We start from the raw sequence: 16,811 nt of genomic DNA, 5'->3' as shown, positions 1-16,811 counted from the left end.
ACACAGAGAGACTCCTGTCAGAGTCAAACCAGGAACCTCCTCTCTGTGAGGCGACAGCGCTAACCTCTGCACCACCATGCAGCCTTAATAAAAAGCTTTTTATTTCTATATCATGCCCTGTTTTCAGTTTTCTCATTTCACTGTTTTGCCCCCTCATCATTCTGCCATTGTAGTGCCCTCTTGCACTCTTTTAAGAGGTAAATGTAGCGTCAGTGATCCCACAGAAATGTCTTTAACTTAAGCCCTTCAGACCCTAAAGTTTACTCACTTTACTATTTCATATCTTGTCTGTTATTCACCCCCCTCCCCCCCTGCCTCCTGGCTTCTCTCTCTCCCACTGTTTCCTCTCCGATGTTCCCTCAGGGTACTGAGGTTTCACTCTCACCCGCAGCTTCTTGTCCCTGAACAGCAGTTTGCGTCCGGTTTCATTGAGCTCCAGCCAGTCGATCTTGGAGTCGTGGCTGATGGTTGCCAGATTGTAGCCCCCGGCCAAGTCCACTGAGGGGAGAGTAGGAGAAGAACTTAACTGAGCAGCGGTGAGTCGGGGAGTGTGACATCGTATCTCAAAATAAGTTATTTATTCAAGACTGGAGTCGATCATCTCATCATTTAGAAAGATTCCTTCACGTTGTTTAAACTTTAATCACCGCGCTTCACTGGGACTAAGCTACTTGTCTGCTGATAAATCAGGACTACATCCAACTGAACAAAGCCTGGTCATTGTGCTCCATTTAATGGGGCCTACAAATTCAATAGATTATATTGATTTGGTTGATTATATTAAGTTTATGATTATATTTTGCAATCATTACCTGCCTAGAAGGTTCTGTTTTCCATGTTGTTTATCTCTCTCTTTGTCATATGAGATATGGAAACACTACGTGGTGGAGTTAAGTGAAACTTGGTGAAAAGTGTGCAGCATGATGTCGTCGGATTTGTCAACACTTTTGTACATCCTAATCCTAATAGATAGGACAGTGGATAGAGCCAGAAATCCGGGAGAGGGAGAGTGGGGAAGGATATGCAGGAAAAGAGCCACAAGTCGGACTCGAACCCGGGCCGCCCGCCTGGAGGTCTAGAGCCTCTGTACATTAGGGCGCGCACACTAACCACTAGGCCAAGACAACATGACACCACGTGTTTTTGGAATGATATATTATTTGTTATTTTAATTATCAATTGCAACAAGAAGAACAGAAGCTAATAAAAAAATCAGAGCTTCAGTCTTATTTTAGTTAATTGTAGTTAATAACAAGAAATGACCCTGGATTGGGGGTCTAGGACTTCTATTTCTGTTGCCTTTGTATGTCAATAATACTGTTCAATTTTCAGTTCAAAGAGTCATATCCAGGGTAAAAAATCTGGTTTGGTCACTAGCATGAATTTCTACACCAGAGGAGACGTCACTCGTTCTTACCAATAGCGATCGTCTTTATGTCGATCAGATATGCCAGCTTCTTGTTGTCTTCAACTCCTCTCTGCTTCCTCTCGTTTATCCGGACACTGCATTAAAAAAAACACACACACACAAACACACACAGAAATGCTTTCAGTAAACAACACTGGCCTGTAACAAAAAACGGTACATTCCCGCTAATTCAACATAGAAATATTACATCCAGCTGCTCCTTCAGCTGCAGGTCATCATAGTTGAATTCCCTGCAGGAAACCCCTCATCATGATGCTGTCATGCAACAGTGTCAGGCCAGAGGCAAGGAGCAGTCAGAGCAAAAAAAAAAAAGTCCTCCCATTAGTCGGTCACCTGCCGACTGTCACTCATGACTTGACTGAATGACAGGGCTGAGTTCTTTAACATGGATGTACAGTGACTAGCAGGCTGAGCGTCACTGATTTTCCTGAAACCTTGCTGAAGTAATAACTGGAACATTTCTGCACAGCTCAATACAGCCCCCTAGTGGACAGAGCTGGAAACACACATGAGGTTGACTGAAGGAAACAATGATTAGATGAGGAAAGAAATGCGACTAAAAGAGGAAACAAGGGGGTCACTTAATTAGTTCAATGAGCCTGAAATGGGGTCAAACATGTTCTAAAGCCTAAGGAGTTGACAGATGTCATCTTTAGGATCAAGTTGCCATGGTGTATTTAATCTGTTCTGTACAGCTTTAAACGTCAGTAAGACAAATCAAAGACAAATCAAACTCTCGCTTCATCACATTTTATTCAGCAAACCAAATCTTAAAGTTAAGTGAAATTTTTTTCTTTTTGTGTTCTACATTTGACAACCTGAAATCTGAGTGTTGCATGTCTGTTCTTTGGAACCAGACAAACCTGTTTGAGTTTGACGGTGAGCGTTAACTAATTGTCGGGGTGTGTTTGAACCCACCTGATCAGATGAGGGTTCATAAACTCCGTCCTGACCGAACCCAGGATCTCATTGTTGCTGTACTCCACCAGGCTCAGCTCCCCGGCGTTAAAGATCATGCACACCTGAGGGAGCAGACACAACAGTACTTAAAAGTAAAGAAGCAGGTAATACAACAGAGGTAAAGTTAAAGGATGAGGCAACAACAGAGTGCAGAAAACAGGACGTGACAGGACCTGAAACATGACGTTAAACACATTATTACCTGACCTGTAAAGCCCCAACCCCTTAAATCACTGTCAGGAAATTCTAGTTCTTAATTTATTGAATCAGGGCCAGTATGCATAAAAAAAAACATGAGTCTCAGAAGAGAAAACCTTTTAGCAGATTTAGCTAACTGGCTAATTTACCTGGGCAGATGATGTCATGCACACACACACACATTTCACAAGAAGAACACAGAACAATACACACATATTAAAACATTATGTACATGTTTATTCTTCTTCAAAGACGTGTGTGTACGTACTGTTTCATTCTCAAAGAAGAACTTTTCGTTTCCTCCAGAGCCGGGCCAAGGCACCTGAGAGAGGAGAGGAGAGAGGCGGAGTCAAAGGCTTCACTAATCACTGCGGTCACACTTTTATATGCAAAGGAAAAAAAACTACATTCAACTATAAAGGACAGAATATATGTGTGGTAGATTCAAAAGGGACACAAAACAGGAAGTGAATGCATTTGATCTGAAGAGGTCTGTGAAATATCCTGAAGACACGCTGTCTTTGAGTGCACACTGCATCCACCTGAAGGCAGACGAACTTAAAGATACTCACAGATATCAAATATCCCTGATGCATGACAGAGTATGTACCTCGCTCAGGTTGTTGGTCAGCAGGTCTCCCAGCAGTAGAGTTTCAGATGTGTGAGCCACCAGGTAGCGATCTTTGCCCATGATCTTCACCTCTTCGATCTCATAACCGTAATAAGACTTCAGGACGATACGGGTTCCTGTGCTGAGGTTCCTCACCATCACCTGTCAGAGAAGGAGGATGGTATACTTTTTTTAATCCATGCAGACTTTGAGAATGAATGTTTTTTTTTTTTGTCCTGGATGTACAAAAAAACCTGGCTCAGGCCGACGTAGGTCATCTCAAACTTGTTTTTATAGATGCTTCTCCGCAAGCAGCAATCGAACAGCTCCACTCCTCCACAAAGTGTTCCCTGTTAAAAACACACAAACACAAACACGTGTAAAACATCATTTCATTCTTTAATACTGATTACTAGGGGTGGAAATCTCACGATACAACAGGATATGAGACGATAGAATAATGTGATGCGTCGTCCACCATCATGATAATATCATGCTACTATCGTGATTCTGCAATGACTGATTAAGGCAATACAATCACATACAGTAACTCGACATAATGAGATCTGATGCTCCTGAAAATCTATGTTACGACAGTCGCTAATGGACAACTACCTTAGGAAGCTAGGAGGGTAAATAGGTGTTTACTATTTTATTGTCTTGTTTTTCTGTTTAATTGGGTTTTTTTGTTTTACTCTATGCAGATGATCTGATTTACTCCTATGTGACATCATCAAAAGATTTGGGGAAAAAATGCTACTGAAAAGGAGACATCATCCTGCTGTCGACTTCTTCTTCTTTGGCCAATTCACTTCTTTTCATATTACACTCATTTGTCATAAGTTTTACCCCTTGTATACACATATATATATGTATTTATATTGATATATACTATGAATATACTCCAGACTTGTCTCTTTTTTGGTTGATCCAATTGTTATATAAATAAAAAAAACAGATCAAAGACATAATCACAGAGGAGTCATTAAGGCAGCAAAGAGCAAAATCTAATGAACAGAAAGCAGTTGTTTAAGTAAAATTCTGCATTAAAATAAGAAAGTATTTACCGCACAGAGGCGTGATCCGTCTTTCTTCCAGGCCAGCGCAGTGATCGTGTAGAGGTTTTGGATCTCTTTGGGCTTGGCTTCATCCCACACTCCTTTTCTGGGAGTCCAGCTAAACACCCGCAGCCTACGGGGGGATAGAGCAGGAGACAACAACTTACTGAACCAGAGTTACATTAAGAGAGCATCATTCATCGTCTGTACATCAAACTGAGAGATAAAATACTTACCGGTCATAGCTGCCGAACACGACGGACTGCCCGCTCGGGCTGGTGGCGGCTACGGTGAACTCCCGCTCCGTCCGGTCTCGGCTGTAATCGAAGGTCTGCAGGACGTGACCCTCTCGGCTGTAAGCCACCACCTTCTTGTCACAGCCGCCCACCATGATGCTGTTTGTACCCCAGGCCAGGGCGTAGGGGGGGCATGGGTGCAGCAGCAGCTTACCCTACATCAGTGTGAAAAGGGAGTGTGTCGTCATGGAGACGCATTCAAAACAATGGTTGCAGCAAAGAGAAGATTTATTTGGTGATAAAATCAAAATGTAAAACGATGTACATTATAGAATAAATAAGGATCAGGGCCGGTGTCCACCTGGAGTTTTTTTTTCTGAGTGCCAGTTTCTTTTTTTCAATTGTTTCCAATGAGGAGACAGCGTTTGTAGTAAACTTGTGTAAATCAGTGTAACTTCTTGTGATGAAAGATAAAACAGAAAACTAAAAGTACTTAGTCTTTTTCGATTCTCTGATTTTTTTGAAATTTTCAAAATCCAAAACAAAAAACACCAACCAGAATTTACATTTTTAGACACTTCAAATCCATTATTACCCCTTTTCCTTTTCTGAAGATTATTTCCTTTTAAATATAGATGGAGTTAAGACGCAGTGCCTTTTCTTGCAGCCGCTCCAAGCGCCTTTTTTTTTTTCAGAGGCTTTGGGCGCCGGATAGTGTGCACATCCCATGTACAGAGGCAATAGTCCTCAAAAGTGTGCGGCCCAGGTTCGAATCCGACCTGTGGCTCCTTTGTCGCATGTCATTTCTCACTCTCTCCGTCTCCCTGATTTCTGACTCTATCCATCCACTGTCCTGTCTCTAAATGAAAGCATCAAAAAGATTATTTTATAAAAATAAAAACTTTTCAGAGGCTGTTGACATCATCGACGCTCCATTCAAGCAGCCAATCAGAAACGGAGCAGTGTCTGTCATACAGCAGCCGTTGTCAAGAGACTGTTGTCATAGAGACAAGATGTATGTTAAGCGCTTTAATTCTCAAAACTCTCCCGATGGCACAGCCAGCACTATTCTGCCTGAAAAAAAAAAAAAAACCTGCCAGGTGGACACAGGACCCTAACGAGGGGTCAGTGAGGCTGTGGTTACCTGAGACTCCCCCGAGCCTTCATCATCAAAGAAGTAGCGCACGACTGTCCCATCAGCGTGGCCAGACAGGATGCCTTTACCAGAAACACTTACACACAGAACGGACAAAGAAAACACAGTGAGTGCACAGTGAGAAATAATACGTTGATGACGTGCTGAATGATATTTGCATGGACACTCAACTTTTCTTCTATTATTCAGAAAGGTTTTGTAGTTAAAAAAATCTAAATTGTGTGATTGTGTGGTTTGCATTTACTTTGAAACCAGTGAGACAACACAGGACTCGGTGCTGTACTGGGTTGAGGACTTGTTGGTCTGAGTGTTGGCAAGCCGAACCTTCAAAAAACACAGGAAGTCAAAAAATATATACAATTGGGATTAATGATGTAATTAATCATTTGATAAAAATTACTGATTACAAATGTCAACGTTCTTCCACAGAGCCAAAATTAAATTATTTTCTCTGTCAAGCAATATTAAAGACATTTTTAAGCTTAAAAAAAAGCTTTGAGAAGGACTAAACTTTCACATGTAAACAGTAACATCAGCAGAGTGACTCCTGGTACTGAGGAGAAGTGACTCACAAGCTGCACACTCACCTTGCCTTCCACCAATCCATAAACAATCGCATGTTCTGCAGGCCAAAGCACGCAGGTCACAGCACTCTGCAAAAAATGTGGATAACATTTTGCATCACAATTGTGAAACCTTTCAAACCAATCGTTAGCTTTCCTGACATAGAAGAACCGTTAAAGGTCACATAGGCAAAATCCTCTTCCCCATGTTTCTCTAACTCTAACATGTGTCTCTAGTCTGTCTACGAACCCCCCAATGATGAGAAAAGTCCATCCTCTCCGTCTTCTGCCTGCTCCACTTTTCAGAAAATGTGTGCTCAAACAGGCCGCTTGGAGATTTTCCCTTCATGACATCACAAAGGGCAGTAGCCCCTCCCCCAGGTGGGTGACACTCCCACAGCTAGGTGTTTGTTCTGCCCTCTGAGTCTGCCTTCTCACCGTAAACAATAGGACATGGATCGAGAAAGACACCGAGTACACCCAAGCCCTTCCAGAGAGGGGGCGTGGTCAGACACAGCTCATTTACATATTTAAAGGTACAGACACAGAAACAGCCTGTTCTGTAAACAAAGTATCAACATTGCTTACTTACCGTTTGAACAAACTTGTGGCAAATCGTTTTCTTGTCCCCCCTGGGAGAGAAGAAAACACTCATGTAAGAATTCTCGATGCATTCACACTGAAAACAAAATCAACTCCAAAAAACAAATCCGTTACCAGTCCTCTCCGATCTTGTAGACAAAGATGATGTTGTCAGACTGGGCGATGGCGATCTTTGTGGAGTCCGGCGAGAACACCATGTCATTGACTGTATAGCTGTGTTTTCCATACTGACAAAGAAAACACAATAAGAGATTATTGTCAACACATGAACTGATTATTCAGTTAAAAAGTAAATTTGAATCACCGTCTTTTAAATCCAAGGTGTGGAAGCATTTTGGCTTCCCCAAGACAGAAAATGAAAGGTGAGAAGATAACAAACAAAACAAAAATTGTGTTCAGATATTACAAGAAGACAGGGAACTACACAAATAGAAGAACCAACATGATGCAGTATTTAATGAGAAGCTCCAATCACTTCCCCTTGTTGAGAGAAAGAAAACATTAAAAGGCCAAACCACACTGACAAGAGGGTTAGCAGCTCCTAAAGGAATCTTTTTCATTCATCATTTGCCTCCAGTCTCATTTTGAAAAAAATAAATTGCGAGAGAATCGTATCGTGAACCCAGTATCATGAATTGCATCGTGAGTGGAGTGAATCGTTAAATCCCTAATGACGACGATGGACCAGAATATGATTGAGGTTAGCTGAAATATGAAATGACCAAGTGTTTAAACCTAGTAAGTAGAGGGCAGAAAACCTTGTAAGGAGTAGTGATTTCCTGTGCAGTCGATTATATTTTTGTGACCTAATCTGTCATTTATCTCTGGCAAAACGTCTTGTGTACTTGTAATGTACTGCATTGTGTTTGTGCTGAGCTTGTATTTGGTCTTTGTAGTGTAATTAAAATCAGAAAAAAACTGTTATCAGTAGAGCTACCACACACTCTTACCCTAAAGATTGCTTAAGTCCATCCTAAGCTTCTAAACATTAATTTTCTTTTAATGAGAAAATGTTCTTCTCATCTTTTTCTCATTATCGTGTTTTGTGCTGTGGCTTGAATTGTCTGGTTATCTGTTTCTTCTCTCGAATGTCTGTCTTTAAAAGAGGGCTCAACACTGATATTTACACCTGTGAACGTAGATATTTGACCCTCTTGTGTTACCTTGGAGTCTAGAGGTTTGGTGGAGAACTTGTCTTTCTTCTCTCCCTGTTCATCATACAGCAGCACCACTCGGTCAACGGTGCACACGGCGAACTTGGTGTTGTTGGGGGCCCAGGCCAGACATGTCACTTTGGCAGCTGTCTCCTGTGAAGGCAGAGAAAACAAACAGTGGGGAAAGATCGATGATAAAAGCACCAATTAGGCTACTTTTAACTAACCCATAAGATGACACATTTGAATATGTTGTGTAACGAAAGGAGCTGGTGGCAAACTCAGTTAAAGCATGCAACAAGAAAACACATCTGATTAATACTGAACCATGAAGACGCAGTATTTAATGTCATCTAAATTGGGACATACTGCTACAACTTGAATCTTAGAAAGTGTATTTGTCTAATTTCTAGTTATAAAAATACATCAACACATTTATTATACGCCAAATATATCCGATAAGTCCAAACAAACATCTGATTTCAAGATATAACACACAAAAATAAAGCCTAAAATGTTTGTATTATATAGAATATAAGCAGAATAGACGCAAAAACAAACTAAATAAAAACAAAAAGAACATTTTTACTTGTTGAATGTCTTGAAATAAGATGAACTTGATCATTTAGATATGGACATCTCACTTTCAGACACTCAACAGGTACAATATTACATTGGCAGATTTAGCTTTTTACAAGCATTTTAGGCCTTTTTTTAAGCTTTAAATATGTTAAAGTAAGATGTTTGTTTAGACTTGTTGGATAAACATGGTTTAATAAAAGTGAATCGATGTTTTTTACTAGAAATTAGAAAAATATTTGCTTAAGTTTTGATTTTTTTCTTTACTTTTCTCATCAGTAACCTGTCCATGCTTACAGCACTCAAACAAAAGATGCTTTTAATATTAATATAACTAAGAGTATGTAAATCATGTAGAAGCTTTAACACAGGGGGGATGTTGTTGTGTTACTCTCGACTCGTCATGTTAAAGATTGTGAACAAAATGATGCTGCGCTACAGCATCCGCTAGCATTAGCAATTAGCATCTTGAACCGAGCTGGACTTACCTGCGGGGTTAAAAGAGTCTTCAGATGCCTCAGTTGCATTTCACGGGTGTGTTTGTGAAGTTCGTAAAGGATAAGGTGTTATTAGCGCTGATATAAAGAGGATTGAGTTTAGTTAAATAGTCATTTTGTTGACCAGCTCCGAGATATAGCACTTAGCAAGGAGGACATCTTTGCAGTAAACATAACTGTGATCTCCTTGGTTACGGCTGGGCTCGTGGTGCGTTCAGGACCATGGGAAATATAAGCCACTTTTTTAGAACATGTGCTTGTTGCGTAGTACTGTTTCGACAAAATGTCAATATTATGTATTTTAAAACTGAATTAAACACTAAATTACATTTATTTGTAGATTTGAGCTTCCATATACCTTAAAAAAAAAACAATTTGATGAATTCGACATAAATCGAGCTTTATAACATGACTGTAAAAAAAAAAAAAAAAAACCTACAATGATTTATTTTAAATGTGTGTTAAATGTATTGAACTGCGATAGATAAGAGGTTAATACTGGTAATTAAAGTAGTCACGTGAATATGGCCAGGGTTTCTGGTAGTACGAGGAGGAAAAGGTCACTTGGAGATGCCGGGGATTGAACCCGGGGCCTCATACATGCAAAGCATGCGCTCTACCACTGAGCTACATCCCCTTCCATGCCACAGTTTAAATAATATTAATATTTATTCTATTTCTATTCTATTGTGATGGTGTGTGAATTAGATGTTTTTTCTTTATTTACAGTCTAGACGGATAACTTATGACACTTTCCTTCACTTTTACTCAAATAAATGATTTAATCCTTTGCTACATGTATCTTACAACAAGTCTGATATACTCTGTTATGTCTGTTTTTTTTAAATCCAAATTATTGGTAAAATAATGTTGAATATTTATTCAAGGATCAAGCTACCCAGAAGTATAAAAAGTATTTTAAATTAACGCTCCGTACATTTAAACAGCTGCCAGATTGCTGTAGGAGGCTTTTTGTATCTGTAAAATCAGGTTCAGAGGTTGCACGCTTGCAGAAATGTCTCGAACAACATCGCCAGCCTAGTGGATAAAAACTGAATTCCAGCTGCTGAGAAGCTGGTGATGCAGGCAGTGCAGGTAAGTGATTACGTCAAAGTGGCGCCAAATTTAGTTAAGTGTACTGGTTGCACCGGAAACAAACGTTTATGCCTTCAAAATAAAGCTGCACAAATTCTCGACACTTCCCTTTGCATGGATGCATTTGAAAACACTGGGAGGAGACACTCAACATGCAAGATTGATTGAAAAGTATCCTCCTAACATAACAAACAGAATGCCTATTCCAGAAATGGCTTGAATTAGATAATTATATTTTTACTTTAAAGATTAGCTGAATATCAAGGTCAAGGTCAAGGTTTCTTTATTCATCTCCCTAGGGAGAAATTTGTCTCGTATACTGGGAAATTGCTGCATGGACAATACATCAAAACAATATAAAAATAAGTAATTACAAATGTGCAATAACATTAGCTTATCCCTGCTACAGTTTACCCAAGTGTCTGCTTAAGTATCCATACACACACATACACACACACACACACACACACACACACACATACACACACACATACACACACACACACACACACACACACACACACACACACACACACACACACACACACACACACACACTCACACACTCACTCCTACAATCATGCACACTGTGCACATGTACACATGCCACCATATGAAAAGTCACATCTAACTTACTTTAACTACGTACACTTAAGTGTCATAAAGACGTGATATTCCCGTGTTCATTTTTTCAGAAGGACTGCCCCTGAAATTCTCTTGATCGAGTTGTTCACACATGCACCTCAGCAGACCGTCTCTGTCCGACGTGTGGGGTGCGGGGGTCTTTTAAGGCAAGTTAGAATAGAATGGAATAGATGTTTATTGCCATTTGCACAGGTACATTACAGTACAGGTACATTGGAATTCTTGTGCGTTTCTCCGAGTCAGCTTCTACAAAAATAAAGTTAAAATTATATATAAAATAGAATAGCATTATAAGGGAAAAAAAGAGAAGAAAAGTACAAAAAAAGTAAAAGTAAAAACAAGTTGTAGTAACAGCTAAGTGATTTAAAATAAACTGTACAGAAGTTATACTAGTTGAGAAGGAAAAAGAACGATGCAGAAGTTGCATAAGATGCAACAGAGTCCACTATACAACATTATAATAAGACTAATTGCCTTTCTTTCAATGCTGTCAGTGAAGTCTGACAGAATCAGAATATCACTGGTGGTCAAGTGGTTAGCTTAGTGGTGCTTAACAGCATCTCCACTCATATCAATAATGCTACACACTGTGTGTGTTTTTAATAATAATAACTCTTTCCACAAGTGGAAGTGTACATACCTGGTATTATTCTATTATTGTATTTTTCTCCCTTTATTTAACTGATGTACATATGTTTGATTTTTAACTTCTTGTTATTTTTAATAATTATATTCTTGTTTCCTGTCTTCTTGAGCTGCTGTAACGAAAAAAATTCTCCCATGGGGGATCAATAAAGTTTATCTTTATCTTTTATCTTTATCTTTGCACTCCACATGTACAGAGTCTGTAGTCCTCGATCTCATACCTGAATCTCATTTCCCACTCATACTCTCCCCGATTCCCTGACTCTCCTTTCTCTGCAACGAAGGCCCAAAATAAATCTTTAAAGACATTTTTATTGGAGTTGGCCAATCAGATAGCTAGGATGGTCATGACCACCCCTGGATCCACCCTGAACTGCTTTGTGTAAAGACATGCTCAAAGGTTTTCTTCATAAACCTATTATTTTTATATTTACTCAAAGCCTAAATGTTATTAAAGTCAAGCTGTGGCTGTCAGACATTATATTTTTTTCTGTTCAAACATAACCCACAGTATTTATTTGATTCGTGCTTTTATTTTGACACTTCGTATCTACCGGAAACGCGATGACTCGCTTCGTCAAACTGTCCGGTCCAGGCTGTGGGCCGACTTCCACACTGCTGGCAGCGCGTGTGGAACACTTTGTGCGCACCGTCCCGTCCGACTAACCGGAAAACTACCCGACTAAACCCTCATTTTTGTTTTTTTTTGTCTCCTAGTCGACTCCAGATCCGTGACTCCGCTGACAGAAGTCAGTCCGGAGCGGAAATTTAGTTTTTTAACGTCAGTTTTCCCCGTTTCTCTCATCTGCATCCTCTGCCTCTTAGCGCGGCGTGCGTTTCACGTGGAGTCCGGGGTTTCATCACTCCTCTCATACATCCTCCAGTTTCCCGGTTTCTGACTGCTTAGCATTAGCTGTCTCTGAGGAAATATGACAAAGATGGCAACTCTGATCCTAGATGACGGGACGACATTCAATGGCCTCCTTTTCGGAGCAAATGTGTCAGTTTCTGGAGAAGTTGGTAAGTATTACCTCATAACTTTATTCATCACTGCTAAACCAGCTAGCCCGGCACACAACCAACCCTGCCCAAATACCTAACTAAACATCTTTTATTTATACATTTTAATTGCAACAACCCCCCAAACCCCTAAAACTCAACCTTGCATTCCCCCTCTCCTCTCGCCAAACTCCATTCATAAATCAGTAAATTAAAGGTTTCACTAGCTGCCATTGACATCTTGCATGCTTGCTTGAAAACACAGCATTTCACACCTTCCTGGAAATGACACTTTTAAGTAGATGCATCACTTTGATCTGTTTTAAAGATAAATGCAACGACACGTAGCATTTCATGTCAGACTCTGCATAACTCTGCTAGTTTCTCCACCTGTGGGCATGCTGTGGCAGACGGATGTGTGGGTTTGCATGACCTACTTTGTGAACTTTGAAGGATGTTCCTTTAAACGTCGTTCAACATGCGGAAGGCATGCCGAATTAAAGATTAGCCAGTGGGGATTTTTTTTTGCAAAACACAACTTTGCTCTGTATGATTGGTACTTTGCTCTACGAGCATGTTAACTTTAAATTGATAGAATCCTGAACGTGGTTTGGCGGGACAAACTGAAGAGACAGCAGAAGGGACTGTATCTCTCTGCATGTTGATTAGAAGAGCCACACACATCCTGATGCCAGAATTCAGAGCCAGTTTTATTACATAATGACCAGCTGAGGCGTGAAAGTTATGACAAATCTCAATTAACACATTTATGTTAATCCTAATTAAAAAAAAAAAAAGCTATGCAGAAAAGTTTTTATGTAACCTCACATCAAGAAAATTGGGATTTATTCCAACACATGACGACTTGTGCTCCGTGTGTTAAATAATGTTAGCTCAGGTGTGATCTGTATAACTGGACCGTGCAGTGATGATGTTTTTTTTTTTTTGTGTGTTCAGTGTTTCAGACGGGCATGGTGGGCTATCCCGAGGCTCTGACCGACCCATCGTACCGCTGCCAGCTGCTGACGCTCACCTACCCTCTGGTGGGAAACTATGGTGTACCGAAGGATGAAGACGGAGAGTTTGGACTGAGCAAGGTGGGTAGTTATTTAGAGTTTGAGCTCAGAGTAATGTAAACACTATAAAAGTATGTGGAAGATGAGGGGGGGGCGGAAGGGAAAAAATCTGGGTCTGACCTTTTTCTATGTCATTTAGTGGTTTGAGTCTTCAAAGATCCACGCTGCCGCTCTGATTATCGGAGAGCTGTCGGACGATCCCAGTCACTGGAGTTCAGTGAAGTCGCTGGACCAGTGGCTCAAGGAGCAGGGGATTCCCGGACTACAAGGTCAGCAAATCAAGAACTAATGTAAATAGACTTAGAAATAGTTTGACAGGAAAGTGATGAATGCAAGAAAAGTTTCAGCTAGTTGGCCTCAAATATGAATAAGGACGTAGAAGATGTTTTGCTAAATTAATTTTTGACACCAAAACTATCAAAGGCGCTTGTTAGCTTTCCCCAAAAGACAACTTTGTCTCCATGTCCTCCAGGCATCGACACCCGCCGTCTGACCAAAAAGATCCGAGAGAAGGGCACCATGCTGGGGAAGCTGGTGGTAAACGGGACCCCTGTGGACAGTGTCCCCTTTGACAACCCAGACAAGAGGAACCTGGTCCAGGAGGTCTCCATGAAGGTAACCGACCCCGATCCTTAATCGTCTTTTAATGAAACACGCTGAAGGTCCATCTACTAAATTCTGCTAGCGCTGCCAAAATATTTTTACAATCTAGACGGTGTGAAGGAGTTTGCCCGCAAGAATTGACCCAATACTGGATGTATTTTTGTTGCCATGGTAACGGTGTTTTTTGTCTAATAAATTAGTGATACATAGCAAGAGAAGTGTGCGGGATTGTTGTTTTTTATATTCAAGTAAATAAAACAAAAAAAAAGTTCTGACTATGTTGCGTACCTTTTTTTTTTTTTTTTTTAAATTTCTCCATTTGTCCCCAGGAGCCCAAAGTTTTCAACCCGAGCGGCAGTCTGCGGATCACGGTGGTGGACTGCGGCATCAAATACAACCAGATCCGCTGCCTGGCTCAGAGGGGAGCTTGTGTGACCGTCGTTCCCTGGGACCATCCACTGGACTGCAAAGGTCTGAAACACTGCTACACCTCTTTTAGTTTCACAGTTTTAAAAAAAAAATGTAAATAAGTGGAAGAGGAAACGAAGCCAGGAGGGTTTTAAAATCTCTGCCTACCCCTTCAAATATCATTTAGTAGCGTCTTTAAAAACAAATTAATGCAGTTGCAATGTTTTTGTGCATAATCCTGTTTGGATTGATCTGAGGAATAAAAGTAATTAAAAGAGAATTTTATTCTTTTTGCAACAAAAAGCTGAGACTATGACTAAAGCCGTTTTCTTTTCTTTCTTTTTTTTTTGTCAGTTGCCTTCTTTATTACAGCATCTTTTTTGTTTTTTTATAACAAACATCTTAGCCTGCAGTGACTCTTTTCATTCTTTATCCTGCATGCGTCCTTTTTGCCTGAAATGTTAAAATTTTTAATTTAGGAAAAGCATTCTTCACACATTAGTAATTCCACATAATAGCAGAATAATTGCAAGACTCCTCCCTCAAACTTTCAAACATTGGAGCACTTTCTTTGCAGAAAGAGGGGAGGTACGATGCTCGCAGTATATTTAAAAATGTAGCTCTTCCAAAGATTTTTTTCATATTCAAGTAACGTGACATTAATTGACGTTTTCACACATGCACTCCTGAAAATGTTTAGAGGATATCAGGAGGTACTGCCTCTGAAATCCTCAACAACACACAGATTTTTTTGGACGGCAGTGACTCAGTTGGTAGTCCGATGTGTCCTTGGGCAAGACACTTAACCCTGGGGAGTGTCTTGTGGAATATGGCATACACAAATTGATTAGTTAATACTATTGGACCCTTTACGTAGCGGTATCTACCATCAGTGTGTTTGAATGTGTAGGTGTGACCTGCCGTGTAAAATCCATTTTGAGTAGTCAGAAGTCCATTTTTGTCTTGGTCAGATATGTAGGGCCTTTCTTAAGAAAAAGTGAAACGTTAATTGCTGCTTCACAGGGAAGTAATCATTAAATCAAAAAGTTAGCCTCATGATGTATTTGTTCAACCTTAATAAAAATAAAACCCTGTTTCTATTTCTCCTCCGTCTTCTCGTCCGTTTGTAGATTTCGACGGTTTGTTTATCAGCAACGGCCCCGGGGACCCTCAGTTCTGTCAGACCACCATCAACAACGTGAGGAAGGTCGTCTGCGTGGACAGTCCCAAGCCCGTGTTTGGGATTTGCCTCGGACATCAGCTGCTGTCTTTAGTCATCGGATCGAAGACCTACAAGATGAAGTGAGAACCTTAAACTGAAAACCTGAATGTGCCACAACAAAGATCTGTCTTCACACCTTTTATTTGCAATATTTTCTTGATATTTTTCACATTTTTGGTCGAGGAAAAAGTTTCCTTCTCAAAGCCTTAAACTAAATTTTCTGTGATTAATTAAAGTTCAATCAGTGGTGGATCAACCAGTTGATACACTGTTGGTGTATTGGTGTAAAACGTATACCTTAAAGTAAAATGCTGAACTGCTTACACATCATTTCCCAGCTTACAGAAGATGTTTGAAAGAGGACAAAGACAAAAATGTGCCCCCGCTGACCCGCAGCGAGGGGAACCCCGTTACTCTCTCTAGAAACACAAACCTTGGAGATCACACACACACACACACGTCCTCTGGCAGAGTCTTGATGTGAACTGCAGGTTTTTGCTGTTCTCAGCAGTCTGTCCCCTCCTGTGTGAGCAGTGGGATGTTGGTCTGGCTGCGTTTGTTATGAAAAAGATTAAACCCAACAAGCTGGCACGCAGGGAGCAGGCAGTCCACTCTGCAGGGGGGGTCAGGGAGGTTTTTCTTTTCCCCTGAGACTTCGCTGATGAACGCTTTATCAGACACGGCGTGAAGGTCACCGCGGGCTGTGAATGTTTCCTTTACCCTGCTGAGCTGCAGCTGGCATCTGGACCGACAAATCCAGAGAGCCCAGTTTGATGTCGCTTCACGGATTCTAATAACACCTACACTAAAACTGATTTCAGTTGATTGGTGTCTTTCTTAAAGTTTTTATTTTGGGGATTTTTTTGCTGTTATTCAGAGACAGGACATTGAGTAGAGAGAGAGAGAGAGAGAGAGAGAGAGAGGGACAGGTCGGACTTCAAACCCTGGCCGATCGCTTTGAGGACTTCAGCCTCCCATCGTCTAACCCCGCACATTTTAAAATATTTCGAAGGACTTAGCTGTTGAGAAATTGCAACAAGTATCCCTTTTCATTCTGCAATTCTGCAACAGCGCC

At 40.6% G+C, this 16,811-nt stretch overlaps 2 protein-coding genes and 1 non-coding gene across 3 annotated transcripts in view; 1 reads left to right on the top strand and 2 right to left on the bottom strand.

The window, feature by feature from the left end:
* Positions 1–9,209, bottom strand: part of ift172 (intraflagellar transport 172) — a 39,962-nt gene extending 30,753 nt beyond the window's left edge. The window contains exons 1-15 of the mRNA XM_061051570.1: positions 9,035–9,209; positions 7,977–8,120; positions 6,928–7,040; positions 6,803–6,842; positions 6,235–6,300; positions 5,892–5,971; positions 5,636–5,723; positions 4,492–4,706; positions 4,265–4,388; positions 3,452–3,547; positions 3,198–3,359; positions 2,856–2,909; positions 2,348–2,451; positions 1,418–1,503; positions 386–498 (exon numbers count right to left, since the gene is read on the bottom strand). Of these exons, the coding sequence (XP_060907553.1) occupies positions 386–498; positions 1,418–1,503; positions 2,348–2,451; positions 2,856–2,909; positions 3,198–3,359; positions 3,452–3,547; positions 4,265–4,388; positions 4,492–4,706; positions 5,636–5,723; positions 5,892–5,971; positions 6,235–6,300; positions 6,803–6,842; positions 6,928–7,040; positions 7,977–8,120; positions 9,035–9,073 (1,524 nt within the window). The 5' untranslated portion in view covers positions 9,074–9,209. The remainder of the gene's footprint in view (positions 1–385; positions 499–1,417; positions 1,504–2,347; positions 2,452–2,855; positions 2,910–3,197; positions 3,360–3,451; positions 3,548–4,264; positions 4,389–4,491; positions 4,707–5,635; positions 5,724–5,891; positions 5,972–6,234; positions 6,301–6,802; positions 6,843–6,927; positions 7,041–7,976; positions 8,121–9,034) is intronic.
* A 399-nt stretch (positions 9,210–9,608) lies between these two features.
* Positions 9,609–9,680, bottom strand: trnaa-ugc (transfer RNA alanine (anticodon UGC)). The gene has a single exon. It is a non-coding gene; the product is annotated as a tRNA-Ala (tRNA).
* A 2,360-nt stretch (positions 9,681–12,040) lies between these two features.
* Positions 12,041–16,811, top strand: part of cad (carbamoyl-phosphate synthetase 2, aspartate transcarbamylase, and dihydroorotase) — a 26,027-nt gene continuing 21,256 nt past the window's right edge. Inside the window, exons 1-6 of the mRNA XM_061051569.1 lie at positions 12,041–12,448; positions 13,385–13,524; positions 13,643–13,772; positions 13,976–14,118; positions 14,436–14,577; positions 15,645–15,816. Of these exons, the coding sequence (XP_060907552.1) occupies positions 12,358–12,448; positions 13,385–13,524; positions 13,643–13,772; positions 13,976–14,118; positions 14,436–14,577; positions 15,645–15,816 (818 nt within the window). The 5' untranslated portion in view covers positions 12,041–12,357. The remainder of the gene's footprint in view (positions 12,449–13,384; positions 13,525–13,642; positions 13,773–13,975; positions 14,119–14,435; positions 14,578–15,644; positions 15,817–16,811) is intronic.

This window comes from Labrus mixtus, chromosome 12 (assembly GCF_963584025.1).
Source record: "Labrus mixtus chromosome 12, fLabMix1.1, whole genome shotgun sequence".
NCBI classification, from domain to species: Eukaryota; Metazoa; Chordata; class Actinopteri; order Labriformes; family Labridae; genus Labrus; species Labrus mixtus.
The sequence above is the reverse complement of the archived record's forward strand: the minus strand, read 5'-3'. Positions and strand labels throughout refer to the sequence as shown.